Source organism: Oryzias latipes, chromosome 14 (assembly GCF_002234675.1).
Source record: "Oryzias latipes chromosome 14, ASM223467v1".
Taxonomy (NCBI): Eukaryota; Metazoa; Chordata; class Actinopteri; order Beloniformes; family Adrianichthyidae; genus Oryzias; species Oryzias latipes.
In genome coordinates, this window is record NC_019872.2 from 5,568,563 (window position 1) to 5,589,392 (window position 20,830).

The 20,830-nt window shown below is 38.1% G+C and overlaps 1 protein-coding gene across 2 annotated transcripts in view; it reads left to right on the plus strand.

Moving 5' to 3' along the window:
* The first annotated feature begins 662 nt into the window (after nt 1-662).
* The window catches only part of LOC101166183 (janus kinase and microtubule-interacting protein 2), a 31,802-nt gene continuing 11,634 nt past the window's right edge, over nt 663-20,830 (plus strand). For both annotated transcript variants that reach the window (XM_023962619.1, XM_023962620.1), the window contains exons 1-11: nt 663-835; nt 13,426-13,673; nt 13,851-14,105; nt 14,181-14,423; nt 15,478-15,687; nt 15,840-15,938; nt 16,512-16,658; nt 16,726-16,866; nt 19,047-19,103; nt 19,374-19,496; nt 19,640-19,768. In XM_023962619.1, the coding sequence (XP_023818387.1) occupies nt 13,545-13,673; nt 13,851-14,105; nt 14,181-14,423; nt 15,478-15,687; nt 15,840-15,938; nt 16,512-16,658; nt 16,726-16,866; nt 19,047-19,103; nt 19,374-19,496; nt 19,640-19,768 (1,533 nt within the window). In that variant the 5' untranslated portion in view covers nt 663-835; nt 13,426-13,544. The remainder of the gene's footprint in view (nt 836-13,425; nt 13,674-13,850; nt 14,106-14,180; nt 14,424-15,477; nt 15,688-15,839; nt 15,939-16,511; nt 16,659-16,725; nt 16,867-19,046; nt 19,104-19,373; nt 19,497-19,639; nt 19,769-20,830) is intronic.

The window sequence follows — 20,830 nt, forward strand, 5'->3', positions numbered from 1 at the left end:
TAAATTTTCTAAACAGAAAAAAAATGAAAAGGACTATCCCATTTTTGTGCGTTTTATCAGCTGGAACCCCAATTTATGCAAAAATAGATAAATAAATACCTGAAATCAATTAACCCTTGTGATGTCTTAGATGACCCCACCCTTACATTGACGTGTTCTCCCTACCATGACAAAGGTGGATAAAGGTGGAAAGATTTAATGTAATCCACGGACACCAGTGAAGATCACAAATCATATAAGAAAAAAGGTTCAGAGCACTGTCTGGGTCTAGATGACCCAACTCCCAATGGTAAAGTGCCTAGGATAGAACAAGGGTTAAACAGTAAGCCCTGAATCTGTATTCTGTTTAAGTTTCATTTTTTTGATTAAATGCAACATTTTCCATGCTATCCTTGTTGAATGGAGAGGCAAGAAATTCCTTCACTTTTTCTAGATACAGATTAAATTGACAACCAAAAGCACACTGGTCCCCAGAGATTCACATTTAAATATAAAAATAATATTTTAATATTTCTTTTAACATAAAAAGTGAAGATGACAGTAGAATTGTTTTTAACATATACTAATTTCCTTTGAGTAAGAATCATGTGCTGACGGGGGAGGTTGCTGGTTGGACTGCATCCGCGTCTTGGAGCCGCTGAGCTCATCCTGGCTGCACCGAGAGGAGGGCGGGGCTCCCAGCATCATCACCACCGGCCATCATCGCTTCATTGTACGGGCTGCTGCTGTTGCTGATGCAGAGATCGTAGCGGAAGCCACATCTGATTTTCAACAATACCATGGATGGTTACCCTCCCACGTCAGGAACCGTCAGCAGATGGAGACCCTCGACGAGGTAACGCAGGGAAACGCGCAGGCCGTGCGCTGATCGGTGGGATACTGGTCGTTAAAGGGACTAGCAGGCCTGCTTGGAGGAGTCATCGCTGCAGCCATGCAGGCTTATTAGAACGGGTTCGATTTATTTTTGTCACAAGAACGGTGAAATCAAAGTGATAGGTGCTCATATCGGCTCCTATACGGGTGATGGTGTCCGTTTAGGCCGCATCGAAGAGCTTAGCCTGCGTTATGGAAGTGGCAGACTCGGCCTACAGCAGTGAGGAGACCAGCGAGACCAGTGCGCTTTTAGGGATGATTTTTTTTTCCGAGCAGAGCCGTCTCTTCCGGCTCATATGTCTGCGGTTAGAGGCTGCACTCGCTGTGCGCAGAGGATGCCCGTTATGATTATCCCGGCGCAGCTTTGCGCATTAGCCTCTGAAATTTGGCACGTGAAGTAGGCTATATCTGACGGTGTCGTTTTCCTCCGTTCTCCCTGCCTGGTGGATCAACGCACATTATTATTGATCATCATCAGAGATGGTGGTGCAGTGATGCTGCGAGAGGATAGTGGTCCACAGTGTGTTGGCAGGCCTGAGTGAGTGGCCTGCAGCTATACCTCAGTGGGTCACAATGGTCGGATTTAACAGACACTGCTCAGCTGGAAGTCAGAGCTGATACTCTGCCGGGGTCACTGCTGATCAGGTGCATGACAAATTCATTATTCGGATTGGAATAACTCAAAAGCAACCCAGCACTGAAACACGCATTACAATTTAAGATTATGAGTAATAAAGTCAGATAAATAATAGATGTCTCTGTAAAGCTAAAATATCAGTATGTGAAAGACCGACTCCATTACTAATTGTGTTTTGGGGTGTTTTAAACACATTCTTTAGACATTGTTATGATGGAGGACATATTTAAAGAAAATTCAGTTTAAAATTGCATTTCTGAGTATTCCTTTATTCAAATCATTGTGAACCGAGGGGAGATGAAAAAATGCCGTTGGAAAAAGCCTGTGGTTGTGATATAGAACCTACCGCAGAAGGCCAAAAGCTCCGCTCCATTCTGATGCATCCACTCTTGCAGACAAATAGATCTTTCTTTTCCTCATCTGAGCTGGCATCTGGATAAAAACTGCTCGACTGGATAGCTCCAATATTGCTCGCCATTTTTGTTCCTCCAGTAATGTTAGTCTGGGGTTGTGAGATGCTCAAAGCTATAGCGGGTAAACAAGGGGATGATGGGAAGTAGGGGTGGGCTTACTCCACACCAACAACTCCCCCAACTCAGAGGTGAATTTCTTCTGCAGAAACTACATCCTAGAAAACTACACAGGTTGTTAGATTTTAATTAAAACACCATTGGGAATTACTTATGTAGTACTTCAATAGATGGAACTTGTGTTGTTGATTCATTGTTGTGAGCTGTTGTCAAAGACATGCTCAGGGACTATTTAGCCGGGATCCATTGGGACCCATTTTTAGACTCTTAGGTTGCCTATGATCTGGCTGTGGATTTGAACCATTGACTGCATGTGAGAATTAGACTGAGTGACCCCCCCCCCCCCCCCCCACACACACACACACTTTCCAAACAGGAGTTACCTATTGGCTGCAAGAAGCTAAAACGCCATAGACTTCTATTCAAAAAAAGACAGCTGTTACTCAGTTATATTTGTCAGAACAACTACTCTTGCTTTGGTAACCTTTTAAATATGTTCTTGCTAACCTTTTTATTTCTTTATGATAACGGTATAGCAATGGTATTATGGTTATGTAAGTTATTCAAATTAAACAGACCAATCACACGCCTCAATGAAAGTATTCGGTCCCAAACTGAACATTCAAAACGGCGTTCATGTTGCAAAAAATGAAAAAATTGACTTCATTTGGTTGGAGCAAGTAGTAAACCATTTTCTATGGGTGATATCACACTCATGCAGTCCAGTTCTCATATACAGTTAATGATTTGAACCCACAACATCCCAGTCTTTGGAACGTACCACTTGAGTGGCCCAAATCTACCATAAGGGCAAACTGAGCACAGTCACAGGGGGCCCCCAACATGGCAAGGATGCTCTCAATCATGGAAGATGCACAGACTATTTTAGTATAATGTGGTTTTTTATTAGCTCCCAATCTTCAAATGTATTGTTCTTTTGTCCATGTCTCTTGTTTTGAAAAAGTGGTCTTGTCTTTGAGGGTCCAGTAGCCCTTGGGGGCTCAATCCTGCAGGAATTTACAAATAAAATATATGTAATGGATCAACTTTTGTTTAATTTATCTAATGTAAATTGATTGAATCCATGGATCAATTTACTATCAAAGTAATTTCTTGTGAATTATCTCAGAAAACAAGAAAAACAGATTTTTTTTGGCAGTTTCTTTTGATTAAAAAACAAAACAAAATTGGTTCTAAATTTGAATGAAGATATTTAATCAAAATTGTGAGCAGATAGAAATCTAAATTATTTTTTTTAGTCTGGATTTAAATCTCAATTTGATATTTTGTGTGCAGTTTGTTTAATGACTCTCAGCTCTAATTAATCATATTCCATGTTGTTTTTATTTATGTTCTTTTTTATTTTACGGACCAAGTTGGTCAAATGAAACAACTTTGGATTCACTTTGAACAAAATCTGAGCACATTTTATTCAGATTTTAAAGAATTGTCTTTATTGTTGCATTATTGAAAATAACATTTATTTGTAGTTTACAAGTGTTAAAGCTATAGTGTATTGTTAAAGCTAAAAAAGTAGACAGCATATTGCTTTAATGATTATATATTATGTGGTATGATAAGCAGGAACTTCACACAGCATCACATGTGGATGGTTGGATGTTTCCAATCTACAAAATACCAGTCTAAACCCAATTACGTCTTTTACAGACCATGTGAACTCTGACAACTTTGATGCAGCTTCCGGTGTCTTGCTTAAACAGAGCTCCGTTAAAAAACAGATATGGCGTTCTGGCCTCTGACGGACAGATTAAAAGCCATTTTTGGCTCCGCTGAAATGTAATCCAAAACTAAGCCTGGGACTTCTGCTGCAATCGCGCCAGCATGATGGCACTTTGGACCATCTTACATCACAACTGCATCCCAGACAGATTAAGCCTTAGTTGCTCATTTACATCCGAAGATTGTTTGAGTTTCAGACTAATTTTTTCTGACTCTGTTGCATAACAAGGATTGGCCAAAAAAAAAAATCTTTAATTTAAGACTTTGTTAAAACCAGACCAAGCCGGATGAATAAAGGCTGGATGTGAGAGTCTGTGGAGCATGTTACATGACAAATATTGTGACGCAAAAAAAAGGCAATGTGTACCAGACCCCACAGAAAAGCAGAAAGGCAAAACTTGAACATTTCTTTAAATATTGCCATATAATTGTGTGTAAGCATCCGTGTTGGACAGTTTGGAAGTTTGTAAATTCATATCCAAGCTTTTTTCCTAAAAGTATGCTTTTAGAGCTGTTAATCTTTTAACTGGCAACATTTTCTGCCATATTCTGAATTTTGAGATGTGGCCAACTCCAGAGGAGGCTGAGCTGGTTACCAGGGAGTCCCATTTATGGGTTACGTGTTGCTGTTGCCAAGGAAAGAGCAAGCAGAGAGGAGACAAATGTGACTGTCACTCGTTTCAATTAAACTAGGATTTAAAAAGGCAGATTGTGTTGATGACGGCTGGTATTGGCTAATTTTAGGAGTAATTATTAAGCAATCATATTTGAACAAATTGCATCAGATAGAACCTACCAAGATGTTCAACTTCTTTTCTCACGGATTGATCAACTTTACAGAAATTCAAGCTGCTTTATTTTTGTCTGAAAGCTAAAATATCCCAGAGTTTGACTACAAATCTTTATATTTTTATTTTTTGAGTTAAACTTTAAACTTTTTCCTTTGCTGGAAAATGCAATGATGTCAAACAGAAAGTCAACTACGGTGTACCTTTCAAATCTAGGATTTTATGCACCACAGCATTTTCAAAGAGTCACTAGATGCTAAAATTAGGTAAATATAAGCCAACATATACTACGTTATATTGTGTAACAAGATATTCAACAACTAAACTAAACTAATCAGCAACAAGTTGGATAAAAGCAGAGGGATTGCTGCTTGTGTGTGGTATAACCCTTGTGCCATCCTAGGCACTTTACCATTGGGAGTTGGGTCATCTAGACCCACTAGACAGTGCTCTGAACCTTTTTTCTTCAATGATTTGTGATCTTCACTGGTGTTCATGTATTACATGAAATCTTTCCACTTTGATCCACCTTTGTCATGGTAGGGAGAACATGCCAATGGTCATCATGACCCCATAGGCTAGCACAAGGGATAAAGAAAATTAAGCTTAAAAATTTCATGTCTGATGTTTTTTTCTTCAAAATTGTTTTAAATCAGGAGTAGACAATGTTTGAGGTGGAGATTGCAAGTAGTAGAATGAAGTAGATTGCAAGCTACCTGCTCGGCTCCACTCCAAGCCATCCAATTGCAGACTATTATATCTGTCTACATATTTGTTGTAGGGTGTAAGGGTGGGGTCATCTAAGATAGCACAAGGGTTACATGAGTCATAAAAGACTGGGCATCTATTTGCAAAGAAATCTTAATCCACATCCAGATATCTTTTAGAGATTTTCATTTTTGATTAACTGAAAGAAGGAGATTCCCAAACTATATTTAGTGTCTACAGAATCAAATGTGGGTCATGGTGCCAGTGTGTTTTATGTAGTTAACAGCATCACACTAAGCTGACACTGCGAAGCATGCACGCTACTTCATAGCACAGACAGAAAATGGGTCGTCCAGCATAGTAAATGTCTGCTCAGTCCTCATAGATGTTTGCTTCCTTTGAATTTGATTCAATTACAGATACTATATGTCAAGAACTGGTGGTGGAGGACCCAAAATGCAGGAGACCAGGATTGGTGACGGGAAATAAAACATTTAATTAGCAAACTGAAACATGACAAAACCATGAGGAGAAACAAAACTGTGACACAACAGAGCAGATGACCAGACAAGGATGAACAGAAACCAAGACACTTTAAAATGCTGAGGGCAATTAACTGAACTGAAGACAGCTGTGGATCACGAACCAGAAACTGGTGTGACTGACAAAGGAAACCAAAAACATGACAAAGAAAACCAAACCACTGAATCCTTACACTATATGTTTTGGCTGATTGTAGCACTGGTCTAATTTTTCTCTTTGAAAATGCCTGCTCTTACTTTTAGAGCACATCCCATTCATTCAGGTGTTGTGGTGGATAATAATTGTTAAGAAATCCAGACTGAAATATCATTTATTTATCAAATCAACGAAAAGTCTAGCTGAGAAATAAAATACCACAAAACTCCAAAGGCTTGCATGTTAAGCAGCGCGGTCAATCTCCCTTGAACTCAGTATTTACTAAATCAACAAATATATAATTTTTCCAGTGAACAATGCCAGGTAATTTTACAAAATGACTTATATGTACCTTTGCAATTTGGTATAAATAAGTCATTTATTTGTGCAAGTCTTCAACCGTACAATTTTGAGTGGAGTTACCTTTGGAAAATCTTTTCATACTACTTCTGAGATTTTTATTTTAATTGAATATGATATTTTCATGGGAAATAAAAAAAAAATCGAACCTGAAGACGGCAAAAAAGAAAACTAAATTAATTTAAAAAAAAAAAACCCTCATCTGAAAGGCTTTCCCACTGGTTTACTCCTTTTTAGACTCTCCAAGTCTTATTATTAGTCTTACTAAGGTTTCATGACCATTTGGAGCCTGAAATTGGTAAAAACAATTGATTTTGGGTTGGGGTTTATGCCAAATCACTAAAACTGCTTAGAAAATATTTATTGATTCATAAAAGACTTTTAAAAAATCCTGCTTTAGAAAGGACCTTGGAGCAGGAAGAACACAAGATTTATTAATAAAAAATGTGTGTCAAACGTGGGAGCAAAAACCAGCAAAAAAAACAACAACTAGAAAAGAATCTTCAATTTCTTCTCCTGCTTTTTGTTTGACAGAACAGAAAGGCATCTCCGTAAACAACAAATGGGTAACTCCAGGCAGCTGTGACAGCTGTGACTGCTTCGTGGAGAACCCAGGAGGGTGGGGCATCCAGGTGAAGTCACAGCCAACCTGTACAGAAACAAATCAAATACAAACACAAGAACCAAAAAAAGGGGCAACCCAATTAACCCTTGTGCTATCTTTAGATGACCCCACCCTTACATTGACTTGTTCTCCCTACCATGACAAAGGTGGATAAAGGTGGAAAGATTTCATGTAATCCATGGACACCAGTTAAGATCACAAATCATTGAAGAAAAAAGGTTCAGCGGACTGTCTAGTGGGTCTAGATGACCCAACTCCCAAAGTTAAATAGCCTAAGATAGCACAAGGGTTACATAAGATTAAAGAAATGAAAGACCAGACCATAGGAATACTTCCTCTTTATCTTTTTAAAGCCTGCTTTAGTTGACCAACTCAAAATTGGCCGTGTAGTTTGATCATGTGGCTTTTCAGTAGATGTTCTGTTAGAAACTTCCCAACATTATATCTGTTTTGTGGCTATGTTTTGCTCAAGTTAAAAATCCAACCTAAAAGCCAGCATACACATTGATTTAAGGTGGTAAAACGGTGTGCAATAAGAAATGTACTGAATAGCTCGTCACACATTTGCTGTACAATGGTAGACTTTGAAAATGTACCTAAATATATCTAGAGGGGCTGTCATGTTTATTCCCTTTACAGAAACCTCTCAGATGCAGTTTGCTGCATTTAGGACAGTCTTTCTTCAGGCTACAATTTGACACAGTTTGACCTTTATCGGTTTTAGTAGATCTAATTCATTTCCTTGGTACCTTTGTACTTAGTTATTTTGTTCTTACATAGTTAGTCATGGAATGATCAGGAGACTGATTCAAAAACTAAACTTTTGTCTGGTTTTATTTGGAAGAAATGTGCTTGAGGCCTATTTTAAATTGATACTATGGAGAATGATAGCTTATGATTAAACAAAATTATCTGTCGTCTGATCTTAAATTTTAAGTTTTACAGTTGTTATTACTCTTTTTGTTTTTTTTAGTAATAGAGGAGATTCTAACAGAAAATGTTCCTATTTATATGTCTTGGTGCTCACCTTACAATTTGGTTTATTGTGGAACAGAGCACTACTAAATGAAATATTTAGCTTTTATGTTTTTAACATACTATTTCCCAATTTATAAAAATAAGATAATTTCAATTCAGTTGACGTACAAACATAACGATGGTCATTGTGGCCAATTTCAGTTTCATCAGACCACTGGACACGTCTCCAAAAATTAAAGTTTTTCTCCTTGTGTGAACTAGCAAACTTTAATCTGGCTTTTGGATCATTCTTTTGCAGTAATGGCTTCTTCCTGGCAGAGTAGCCTTTCAGCCCACGTCTGTACAGTATGACTGATTTCTTTTGACTGTCTCATGAGGTTTTACAAACAAGCCAGTGTGTTTCAAATGTGTCCCAATATATATCCACAGGTGTGTTTCTAATTTTCTCAAATACTGTCAATAAACGGATCAGAAGCTTCCAAAGAGATGACATCATCATTTGAGGTTTCCCAAGTTGTTTAAAGCCAAACAGTTATCTTAGCGTATGTAAACTTTTGGCTTTGAGAAAAAGTAATGAAAACGTGCTAAAAAAAAAAAAACCTAGTCTCATTATTCTGACATCTAGCAAATAGAAATTATTTTTTAATTGTAATTGGCATAAAAGAAAAAAAGTTTACTTTTATTTCATGTGTGATAGTGAGAAAAAACATATATGTATTTTTATGTGGTGTATGTAAATGTCTGGTATCAACTTTAATGGATAGGTTTGGGTTTACAGTTTATTCCAGTCTGCTCCTGTAGGACAGCATCGCCCTGTTGCATTTTGAAATGTAGGTTAATACTGTATTAGTAGTTATGGTAAGTTATGATTGGCTCTGCATGAAGGCTGTGCACTCAAATGAGCTTAGATGAAAATAATAGATTAATCAATGACTTAATATTGTCAGGATCATACATGATTGAACTGCAACTATAAAAGTGAAAAAAAAACGAGATGATGAATGCATGAATTATATTTGCGTGTGGAGGTAGTAATTATTTATCAGTCAGGTTGTTGTTTTTTCCCCAATGTGAGATTAGAAATAAGTACAATTTCATCTTTTCGATGGAAAGCAAAGATAATCCTGTCCTAAAATATTTACAAATTTCAAACTGTATGAAAAATGACTCAAAAAAGCATATAAGGAGATTTTCTATGTAAAAATTGTTGCTGAAGGGCAACTATCTGTTCAGACTGTGAAAAATCCTCCAGAGTCTATTGATAAAAGGTTGGAAATAGCTGCCAGGTTTCAGTTGTTTTTAAACAACACTACTAAAAGTGACATGATTTACCCTTAGAGTTCTCTCCTTTTCTATAAAATCGTTTTTTTTTTGTTCTGCTGTGATAACACACTAAACCAAATTGAAAGAAGTGAAACAGGGAGAACCTACCGGCACCAAACCAGTACAGGTCCATGTTATTCCATTAAAAACAGCAATCTGACCTCTGTACCATCACTGTACACTGCTCTAGTTGATCGATGTTGATAGCTAACATTTTAAAACAGATTTACCATATATTAAACCAAATAAATAGGCGAAAACTGTAGACAATCTGAATGTAGCAACATTTCTACAACCCTTGTGAGTTCACAGGAAATTAACATGGAGTTTATCTTGAAATTCCATTGGTGCACCTTGTTGAAAGCTTAAATAAGTTTTTTATCTCAACGCAGGAAAACCTTTTTTTCCTGTTTACATTATTTAAAAACTTCTCATTTGCTTCAAGAATGTAGAAAAAAAATTACTAAATTGCCAAGATGCCTTTATGTATGTAATCTGAATCTTTTGAATAAAAAGTGGAGGTGAATCAAAGTTACTCTAAAGTATGTTTTGTAGTAATTGCTTAGTTATGATTGATAACATATTTTTCTGTTAGTTAAGGGAAAAAAGGTCCAATGATGTAACTTCCTGAGCATGTTTAGACGTGTGTTTATCGTACAGTTTCACACAGTGCTTGGTAATATTCCAATCCTTGGACGGTCTCCACTAATGGGGCTTATGAACGGCGCAATGCTTTTCAAAAGTTCATGTAACTCTGCATTGCAGTCAGCCTGAGTGGTCTTAACATGATGACAGCTTTATCACAAATCTGCGTATCAAAACGCTGTTATGTCATTCCTCTGCAGTTGATTGAAGACACGTCTGGGATGCCTCTGATCATCTCTGCGGTGCAAATTATCTTGGCAGTGCACAATTTGCACTTCAGGTTTTTAGACGAATTTGTTTCAACAGCTGGCATTCGTGCATTTACTGGAATTTTTTTTTTTGTAGCACCTGCAGAAAAATTAGATGTAATGCTTCTGATCAACTGTGCTGCTATGGCTCTATATTCTGGCTTGTATGCATGATGGTTAAGTCAAACTTCTATAATGATGTCCTTTAAGGAAAGGAAATCTTTTTTGTTACAACTATGGTAAAAAAAAAATCCAATATTATGTCCATAAAAATCTGTCATATCCATATAAAAACACAAGTCACGCCTAAATAACCATAATCTGTTTAATCTGTGAAGAATCTCAATAACTGAGAATCTATACAAGAAACAAACAAAAAAGAGACCTAAAAAACAAGACAAAAGTCCTAGTTATTTGAAATGGATTTTTTCCCTTTGCTATTTATATTTTTTGCATTTCCTCAGCCTTTTTTATGTGCCATGGGTTAGAAATAAGGACTGTGTTATAAAAAAAAAACAACTTACACTTCTGTGCCCCAGGTCATTTGTATTTAGTGCAAAAACCTTTACTTTTTAACCCTTGTGCTATCCTATGATGTCAAGATGATGATTGACCTGTTCTCCCTACCATGACAAAGGTGGATAAAGGTGGAAAGATTTCATGTAATCCATGGACACCAGTGAAGATCACAAATCATTGAAGAAAAAAGGTTCAGAGCACTGTCTAGTGGGTCTAGATGACCCATCTACCAATGTTAAAGTGCCTAGGATAGCACAAGGTTTAAACTGATTTATTTTATCAATGACATTTTTCTCCAGAATACCTATTGGAAGAATTTGGCAAGTAAGCAAACAGATTAAAGTCAAAATACTCAACCTTGTATAGACGCTGTAAGTTGTTCTCAGGGATTCCTGGAAGTGAAGACAACTTCAAACAAGATGAAAACGGTGCACACCTCTAGGGGCAATGGATCACACGTAGCGTGTGACAGGGTTGTTAGGAATTTCTCAGAAATCCACTCTCCATCAGTGCTTTGTTGGTTTTCTAAATCCCTTAATCTTGGAATTATCATGTGTGCCTTAACAGGTAATTTTATACTGTTCTTTTTCAGATTATGGCTGTCCGTAATATGTTTTTTTTTTTCTTAAAAGACAATCAAAATATATAAGAAAAATAATCTTAACACAAAAAGGAAGACAGAAGAGAAGGGGAAATCTTTTACATAAAATCAAATTTGGCAATTTAATTGTGATTGCATTCTACTGATGTAGTTACGCATTATTACAAATGAGAGAATGTGGCTCACAGAGTTTACAGCAGGAAGGTAGATACTGTAACTGATGTCATTCAGCTTTCAGGTTATTTTATTGTGAAACCAGATTTGAATAAATAAATAAAACACCTTTCCAGCTTCACAAAGTAAGAGGTTGACCCTCAACCATCATTTTTTCCAGTCCATTTAAAGATCTTCTCACCATCACGCTCTTGAGGTGGAGGGTTGCCTTCTGTTGGTTAGGGTCCAACCACACCGCACTGTTCCAGGGAGTTGCTGTGGTGCCTGCAGCTCAATGCATTCTTCCAACAAGATACATTTGAAGATTTATTGCAGACTGCTTGCTTTTGCAACAGCATCTCAAAATACTCCTACTCATTAAAATAAGAGAATTCATTTGGATACGTAGACTCAGACTCTTTTCTGGGTTTATGAAAGACCCTCAGGATGTTAGAACTGTAGAGATAGTCAACTGATTTATCAATTTTAATTGTTATTTTGGTTTCTGTGTTTTTGATGTTGTGTAGTTAATTTGCTCACATCAAGGTAGGGTTAAATTATTCCAATGTGGGGCGGCAGATCTGAAGGCAGGGCTTCTTCTGCAGCTGCACACCAATAAACAGCCGTGGGGAAAAAATTAAATCCAAAAGGATTCTTAAAGCTGATATGCGTGAGTGAGCAAGTAAGGGTGTAAAACAATGAAGTAAGCTGTCATCCTTAATTCAGTCAAGTCTTATTGTGGCTGGTAAGTCTTTGACTTATCAGAAAAAAAGAAAACCTGGTTTAGAATTTTTAGGATTTTGTAATGTTTTGAAAGTCAGGCCAAACCCAATTTCTATTAATTATAAAATGTTAAAAATGTCAGATATTACACCATTTCAAAGTGGATTAAATTTACCATTTGAGGTTGTTTTAAAGTGGTACAGACAAAAGCAAAAAACAACATCCATCTATCTATCCATCTATCCATCCATCCATCCATCTTAACCCGTTGTATCCCTTTTGGGGTCACGGGACTGCCGGAGCCTAACCTGGCTACTGTTGAGCAAGGCGGGGTATACCCCGGACAGGTCACCAGTCTGTCCCAGCCCCCCAATCACACACTCACTTTTACACCTATAGGGGCAATTTAGAATCATCGATTAACCCATGAATGCATGTTTTTAGGCTGTGGGAGGAAGCTGGAATGCCTAGAGAAACACCACACAGGGAGAACAAGCAAACTCCACACAGAAAAGTCCCAGCTGGGATTTGAACCAGGGCCTTCTCACCGTCAGTTTTGGGTTTTAGGCAGACAAATACCGTTAGCTGCAGCTTCTTTGATGTGTTTGTGGGTTTTGCATGTGATGGCCATTTTCAAAATCAGCCTTGTACATTAAAAACAGATTTGTGGAAAATCCTAATAATGTGGCAATTTGAAAAATTTAGTTTGGCGATTTGCACTAGACTGATGTTTTTGTGAGGTTCATGCTTCCTGTTTCTGCAGGTCCTGTGGGCGGATTTGGGCTTCAGCTACCACTGATGCACCGCTGAACTTTCAAAACAGATTTTTTAAATGTTTCTGTAAAAATTGATCGTACGGTAAATGGAGGAGATCATTTCCAATTATCTGCATGAGTGACACCAGATTTGGACATTTTTGGTCTTGAGGGGATTTATGTATCAGACCAAATTCTGTGAATAAAGTCTTTTTTCTGTTGTAATTACTGGTAACCGGAATAACTTTTTTACTGTTAATCATGTCATCAGACTGAAAAATAAATAAATAAAGTAATTTTTGTCCTTAAAAATACCCCCAAAAAATCCCTAGTAGACTTTTTATCCTTTATTTAACCAGAGGGGCCCATTGAGATTCCATTTTTCAAGGAGCCCTGGCCAGGAATCAACAAAAATGTAGAAAATGTTAAGCAATGAGAACAGAGTTACAATGCTGATTACCGGTAAATTACATATAATTGAATGACACTAAATTGTTTGTCTAACAGTGTCTTTCTTTTGATTTCTCCTTCATCCTATAAGCCCCTGCGTCTGTTAGGAGAATGAGGAAGAGGCGGCACTGGAAACTTTGGGAGCACCTTGGAAAGTTTTTGTGAAGATCCAATGAGAGCATCGAGAGAGCTTTTCTAGTTCTTGACTCAATGGCTAAGAAAGGCCGAATGAAGGGCGAGAAGCCCGAAGCCCTCATTTCTGCCTTGCAGGCAGCCAATGAAGATCTCAGGTCCAAGCTGACTGATATTCAGATAGAGCTTCACCAAGAAAAATGCAAGGTATGGTGCAATATGGAATAAAGTTAGACATCCCAACATGTCAAATGTTAACTAGTATAAAAAAGAAATTGGAGATATTCTTTTAGTTATTGCAAGAAAAAATGGATGATTCTGAAACCTGGGGAGATGTGTACTTCATGCAAAATGAGATAAAACTAACCTTTTTTTGTTATGAAGGTGAGCAAGCTGGAGCGGGACAAGGTGCAGGAGGTGAAACGTGTGCGAGAGCAGGAGCAGCATCGCCACACTGCCACGTTAACGGAGCAGCGAGCCAAATGGCACGAGGAAAAGCAAAAGGAGCTACAAGCTCTCAGGGAAAGCCTGACCCGGCAGCACGAGCAGGAGCTGGCCCGCCATGCCAAGATCAAAGACCAGGAGAACCAGAGACTCAAAGCTGCACTGAATGCCATGCGAGATGGCAGCGGCGAGAAGGTATGGTCAAGGTTGATGGCTGAAGCAAGTTTGCTGTTAAGAGATGCAAGAACACTGTATCTTTCTGCTCTTCAGGTGCGTACCGCACTCACGTTGGAGGCAAAAGAAGAGGCGCGCCGCTTCTTTGACCAGGAAAGAGTGAAGCTCCTGCAGGAGATCGCAGAGCTGAAGTCGTCTAAGAAGCAGACCGACGAGGCGCTCAGCAACATGATCCAGGCAGACAAGATGAAGGCTGGGGACCTGCGGGTGGAGCACCAGCAGCATCAGGAACAGATCTCCAAGATCAAGTGGGACTGTGAGCGGGACATTCGCAGACTGGTATGCACAAAAATGCTTGAAATAAAAACCAATCAATTTGAAACAACTGAACTAAAATGAAAATACACTCTTGATGTGGAATATTCTTGGTGCATTGTCTTAACAGTTGAAAGGCAAAATTCTTATTTAAGATACTTCTAGCAAAAAAAGCTCTATAGGTAAACAATAACGTGGTTAAAAAAAAAGGTAAAAAACTATGATTTCTAGAGGGGCAACCAATCTTGGCTGAACTGTGATTCGTACAGATCAGTAGCCACGATTCGAAACACAACGTGTACGTAAGGGTTAATGGCCGACGTAGTGTGCATTATTACTTTTTAACGCACGCCGTGGAAGGCTGAACCGTCCGACGGATGCTTCCACGAAGTGCGTTAATGGCGAAGGCCATTAACCCGCTCATGCCATGGTCACTTACAAAAGCAATACATATTAACCAGTTTCAAGATTTGGCGATATATATATATATAATGCTGATCTTTCCGATGGGTTGAATAAAGCATCAATTCAGAGAGAAAGTTCACCTCTTACCGCTTGTTTTTTTTCCAAATGATGAAGCAAAGGGTTGTTTCAAAGAAGTGATACAAAACATTGAAGCTAGGTGACCTGAACTTCTTTTTTCACCATGCGGTTATCACTGTGGTATCACTTTTTAATGTACACCCAGCAGCCAATCAGAATCGAGTATTCACCCGGACCATGGTATAACTTGACTTATTTTATTTTTTACTGGTCCTAAAAAGCTGTGAAACAATCCAAACTGAGTTTTATGATCTGTTGCACCCCTAATGAAATTAGTACTAAAAAAATCTAAATAACTTAATTAACAAAATCTCCTGCCTGATTACTAAAAAATTCAAGAAGCAGATTTCTTGTTTCTTTGCCTATGTCATACTTTTATGGCCTATGAGCTGTTAAGACATGTAAATGTTCTGTGGTCTTTGTGCTTATTCTGATTCTGAGAACTGGTTCTAATTTTACTTTGCCGGTTAAATCAAAACGAAGACAAAAACTGGAACATTTGATCTAATGACACCAGTATTTTTGTTCTTTCTAGGTAGATGAAATCAAGGCGAAAGATCGCACCATTTTTGCTCTGGAGAAGGAACTGGAGTCAACGACAGGCTTTCTGCAGAAGCTGCAGCTCCAGAAAGATGCTCTGGATGAACAGCTGTTTATAGCCAAAGAGGCCGAGTGCGGCCTGGGAAGTCCCAAAAGAGAGATTCCAGGCAGAGCTGGAGATGGAGCCGAGCACCACGGCAGCCCTGTACGAACAAAGCCACGCATTTTTGGAGCCAGTCAAACATTCACATTATTTCAAATAAACTATACTAGCCTCTTATTTTAACTACCTTTTGTATGATGTCTGGTCATGCGGTAAACCTGGATGCCTTTTTTTCCCTTTTTAATTCACTTTAGGACTTGAGGAGGAATCAGAGGCGCATTGCTGACCTGAACTCAACCATACGGAGGTTGGAGGACCGCAACTCACTGTTGGGCGATGAGAGAAATGAACTGGTATGACCAAGTTCTACAAATAAAAGTGAAATCTAACCCATTGTTTCAATATTTTTGGCCTTAACCTAACATCAGGGGTGTCCAAGCTTTGTTCAAAGAGGGCCAGATTTGGTGAGGTGAAAATGTGTGAGGCCAACCAATCAGCCTGCATGCTTTGAACATTAAAATATAAATGAACAATTTCACAATTTTTTTTTTCTTGCGCAACGGGATCATTGTCACATCTGGGTTCACATGAAATTTCACATATTATTCTCTATTAAGTACTAAAAATAAATCATGTGAACAGGAAAATAACAAATAGTGATATTAAACTGAAGTACAAACTACTGTAGTTTTGATCAGAGAACAAAAAGAGGCTCTGAAGGTCAGGTTGGTGCCACAGGTTTAAAAACGCAGTTTAGTCAATCACAATCAAGAAATCGTGGTTCTTAGAAAGTGCTGGGGCTGCATATTTATGGCAAAAGCCCAAGGATCCTATTTGGCCCACAAGACGGACTTTGGACAGGCCTTTAGACTACCCATCTTCTGACTCCTGGTCATTCCCTTTTTTTTTATGTCTCTCTCTACTAGCTAAAGCGCGTTCGTGAAACAGAAAAGCAGTGCAAGCCTCTGCTTGAAAAGAACAAACTGCTGAGTAAAAGAAATGACGACTTGACGATGACCATCCAAAAATTGGAGGAGAAGCTGAAGAACCTGACAAAAGAGAATCTGGAAATGGTTCGTACGCTAGCATCCATAACAGATTTATAGATTTTGTGATCTAACATCTTGCATGCTCCTGCAGAAAGAGAGAATGAGCTCCCATCCTCCTCTCAAGAAGCTAAAGTCACTGAATGACTTGGACCAAGCCCACGATGACCAGGAAATCACATTTCTGAAACTTCAAGTCCTGGAACAGCAAAACATGATTGATGAACTTACACGGGTAGGTTTGACTTTAAATGATTCTGATTCTGATTCTGATTCATTTCAGAATCAGAATTTCTGATTCTGATTCTGAAATGACTGGAATTTAATCGCCATTTTCTCCAGCACTTCTGCCAATTTTCAGTGTGACGGAAAATTTAGAGAGACTGGTTTTAGAACCAATTTTGTAACCCTTGTGCTATCCTAGGCACTTTAACATTGGGAGTTGGGTCATTTGGACCCCACTAGACAGTGCGCTGAACTTTTTTAATCAGTGATATGTGATCTTCAGTGGTGTCTATGGATGACATGAAATCCTCTTCACCTTTATCCACCTTTGTCATGGTAGGGAGAACACGTCAATGTAAGGGTGGGGTCATCTAAAATAGCACAAGGGTTAAGTACACCAAGACCCCTCTGTTCAGCTGTTTCTCCCAAGTGTTGTGAGAGCTTTTTCCTCACATTGTGAATGAATTTCACTGTATTTTATCACAATAAAGAAGATACTATTATCAGTAATAAATTTTCATGGCTCTTCTAGTAAAACAACGGGGAAGACATCAAAATTGCTTGTTTTTTTAATTTATAGTCTTAAACAGGAAGAAACAAGTTCCATGAGCCACACAAACTAATACTGAAAGGGCGGTGCTTGCCCAAAGCGAGTGCTGTCCTTCCTTTAGGCCCTGTTTAAAGAGAAGACCGTACTTAACATTGTTCACAAAAACAAGTGTAATCGAGTTCTAGCAATTATCTCATTCAGTCTTTTTGACATAAGAGAAAAAAATTTCGTTTACAGCCATTTGTTGACTGACTTATTGACAAAGCATGTTTGCATGTTAAGGCATAAAAGCAGATCATCATCATCAGAGTGTCTTCTCCCTTCCCAGAAAACTTTTGTTCTGAGAAAAACAAGCAGATTGATTAAAATTAACATTTCATCCAAAGTAATTCAGTTTTTATTACTACAGGGTAACGTGATGATAAACCTGCTGGATCCATACATGACAACTCACCTGTAAACTGACAAACAGAAGTGGAAAAACCTCCTCTTCTTAAATTTAATTCTGTTGAAATCAGAATTTTATCATCCACTTGAATTTTTGTTAGATGTATTTTAAGGTGGAGTTAGATTAAAATTGGGATTAAAACAGGTTAGGCCGAACACTTGCATCAAAGGGACAGAATTGGGCAGAGTTTTTGTGATCCAGACGTTACAATGTGAACCTTCGGACCAACTGGTGATGATGGTGGGGATCTTAACAAACAAGTGAAAGTCTTTATTTGAGATTAGGACGTCCGTGTTACACAGTTTGTCTACTTGGACATTTGTCCTGTAATTTTCTTGAATCAGATTTTATGGGATGTTTACACAGATTAACAAACAGTTAAAATAGGATTTGCATTTTAAGAGTATTATGTAATTCGGCCCCTTTTGAGGAAGACTTGGAGGATAAAATACCAACATTCTTGGCAAATCTATTAAGTTAAGCGTAACAGCTGGAAGTTTTTTCCCATTTTTGTTCATTTACTTGAAGATCATCTAAACACTAAACTATGGGACTGAGAATCGGTTTACAACTGTAAAAGAAGAAAAGGACAAAAATAAAGAAATTCATCCCCTGTTCGGGAAACAATGTCGGAAATGTGCGTGATCTTTTACCAAGCACTATTTTTTGTTTCTGGTGCATGGCCAAATTTAAGAGCCAGATTTAAAAAAATGCTTTGAGGTAAAATTGAAAACAGAAGTAAACCTCAATGAGGCCATTGGTTGGCTCCATCATTTAATCATCAATCAACATTGACAGGGTTAGTCGACCCGACGTGGCGTCCTCAGGCAGTCTCAGTGTAATTCCTTCATCAGTTCCAGTGACCGTAATGACCTACAAGTCCAGACAAATGCAGCTACTGAGGCAAAACGACCTCGAGCTCCTGCAAAAGTCAAATATGTTGGAACAACAAACATTTTTCAGTGTGCCAAAATCGTAGAAGATTTGATTAGCTTTCATTTTCATGATCAACCAAAACAGTATAACAACTGATAAACTTGCTCAGAAATAAGAATTTCCCATTCTGTTTATTTTAGAAATTATAAAGCTGCAGCAACTTCAAAATTAACAGTATTTTTAGTTGATTGCAAAAGTCATGCAAACTGTTCTGGCAATTGCGTGTTTTCATTTATTTATTCCTGTCTTTTTCCAGGACAGAGAAAAGCTTCTAAGAAAGAAAAGACATAAAAGAAGTTCAAGGCCTATTAAGGTAAAACACCCTTTTCCTGCTTAATGTAAAGGGGGAATGTATTCTTTGTACTTTTTATTTTGTGTATTACTTGTAAAAAGTATGGAAACGTATACAGTTTAATTCAGCATCCCTACAAGAAGCTCAAAAGCAGTAAACTGAAGACGGATCTCTTTAAACATTAAATTACCCAACATGCCTCTGTGGTCTCGCCCAGACCTCATAAAATATTTTTTTCAAAGAATTTGGCTCAAACCCAGATAAGATTTATCACACCTTTCTTTCCTGCAGAGGCCCATTGTAGTCGACACCTTTTTTGGGTACGACGAAGAGTCTATGGATTCGGAGTCTTCCTCTGTGGCTTCATTTCGCATGGACAGAACCCCCGCCACTCCTGATGAAGACCCGGATGAGGTGAGTCAGACTGGAGATTTCACAGAAAAATCCTTTGGATTTAAATGAATTTTGATTGAACTCCTTGAGTTTAAGCCTCACGTTTGCAGCTCCACAACAGATAATCCTTGACCTGGCACTTTTGTGTGTGTGTGTCAATGAAGGGTCTGGCCAATGAGGAATCTGAGTTACGTTTCCGTCAGCTGACCAGGGAATATCAGGCATTGCAGCGAGCTTATGCCCTCCTGCAGGAACAGAAGGGGGGTGTGCTGGATGCTGAGATGGAGGCAAAGGTACAAAAGTTGCCTTATTATGTAATTTGCTTTTGTGCAGAAAATGTCACAGTAGCCTCTTGTCATTGCTTTTATTTATGTTGAACGGAGCTACGTAGAGGTTGTGCAGCATCCAGGAATGCTTTGAACATTGTTTTCTGATAAGTACATGCAGCTCTTATTAGGTCGGATCAAATATATATAAACCCATTCTTTCTAATTTAGTTTCTGTACATTACCACAGTGAAAAACAACTCACATGCCATTAAAGGGCAGACTTTCAGCTTTTACTCCATGGGTTGAACAAAAAGAATAAAAGCTGAAAGTCGAATGCTCGGCGTGTGGTGCGTTCACAATAATCTACATTTTACATATAGTTTATGAATTTCAATTTCACCGTATAAAAGATAAGAAGTTTAAGGTCCCAGGTAGGCTATATGCCAGCACTAAAAAATACATAGCTATCCGGTGCCTGATCCCTGAGCCACAGACGTTTTTTTCCAAAATCTTTAACCCTTTTATTACTTTTTTTTTCTAAGCGACATGTCAATATGAGTTTGAGATTTTAGAGTCTACAAGAACTAATTCTAATCTAGAATCGGCTCCAGAACCATGAGAACTAAGAGAATCTTCTCCAAAACAGGATCATTACTGACTGAGGAAACCAGATTAGCTTCACAAAGTTGAAACAGCATTAATTTAAACCTTTTTTGTTAGTTTTTCTTTTCGTTTTGTACATTGTAATTTATATTTTGTGTTGTGTTTGTTAAAGTTGAATTGTGATTAGTTGTTTTTTTTTAGATTGTAGCATTTACTGTTTACATTTTATCTGGTTCTAGCACCGTGCCCCCTCCAGTCAGAATGACTCGTCTCCATTTGAGGAGAAGAAAGAAACTGCTGGAGGGATTTAATAGTGTGTGTTTTCAAAAAGCTGGCTTAGTTTCAGATCTGATAGATTTCTAACCTCACAGATATAGTAGGCGTGACAGTTTTTGTTTTTTTTACATCTGGCTTTCATCAGGAATGTGATTTGTTTTTGTGTCATTTTTTTACACAGCTGTCTGACTTCAAATGAAGTCAGGT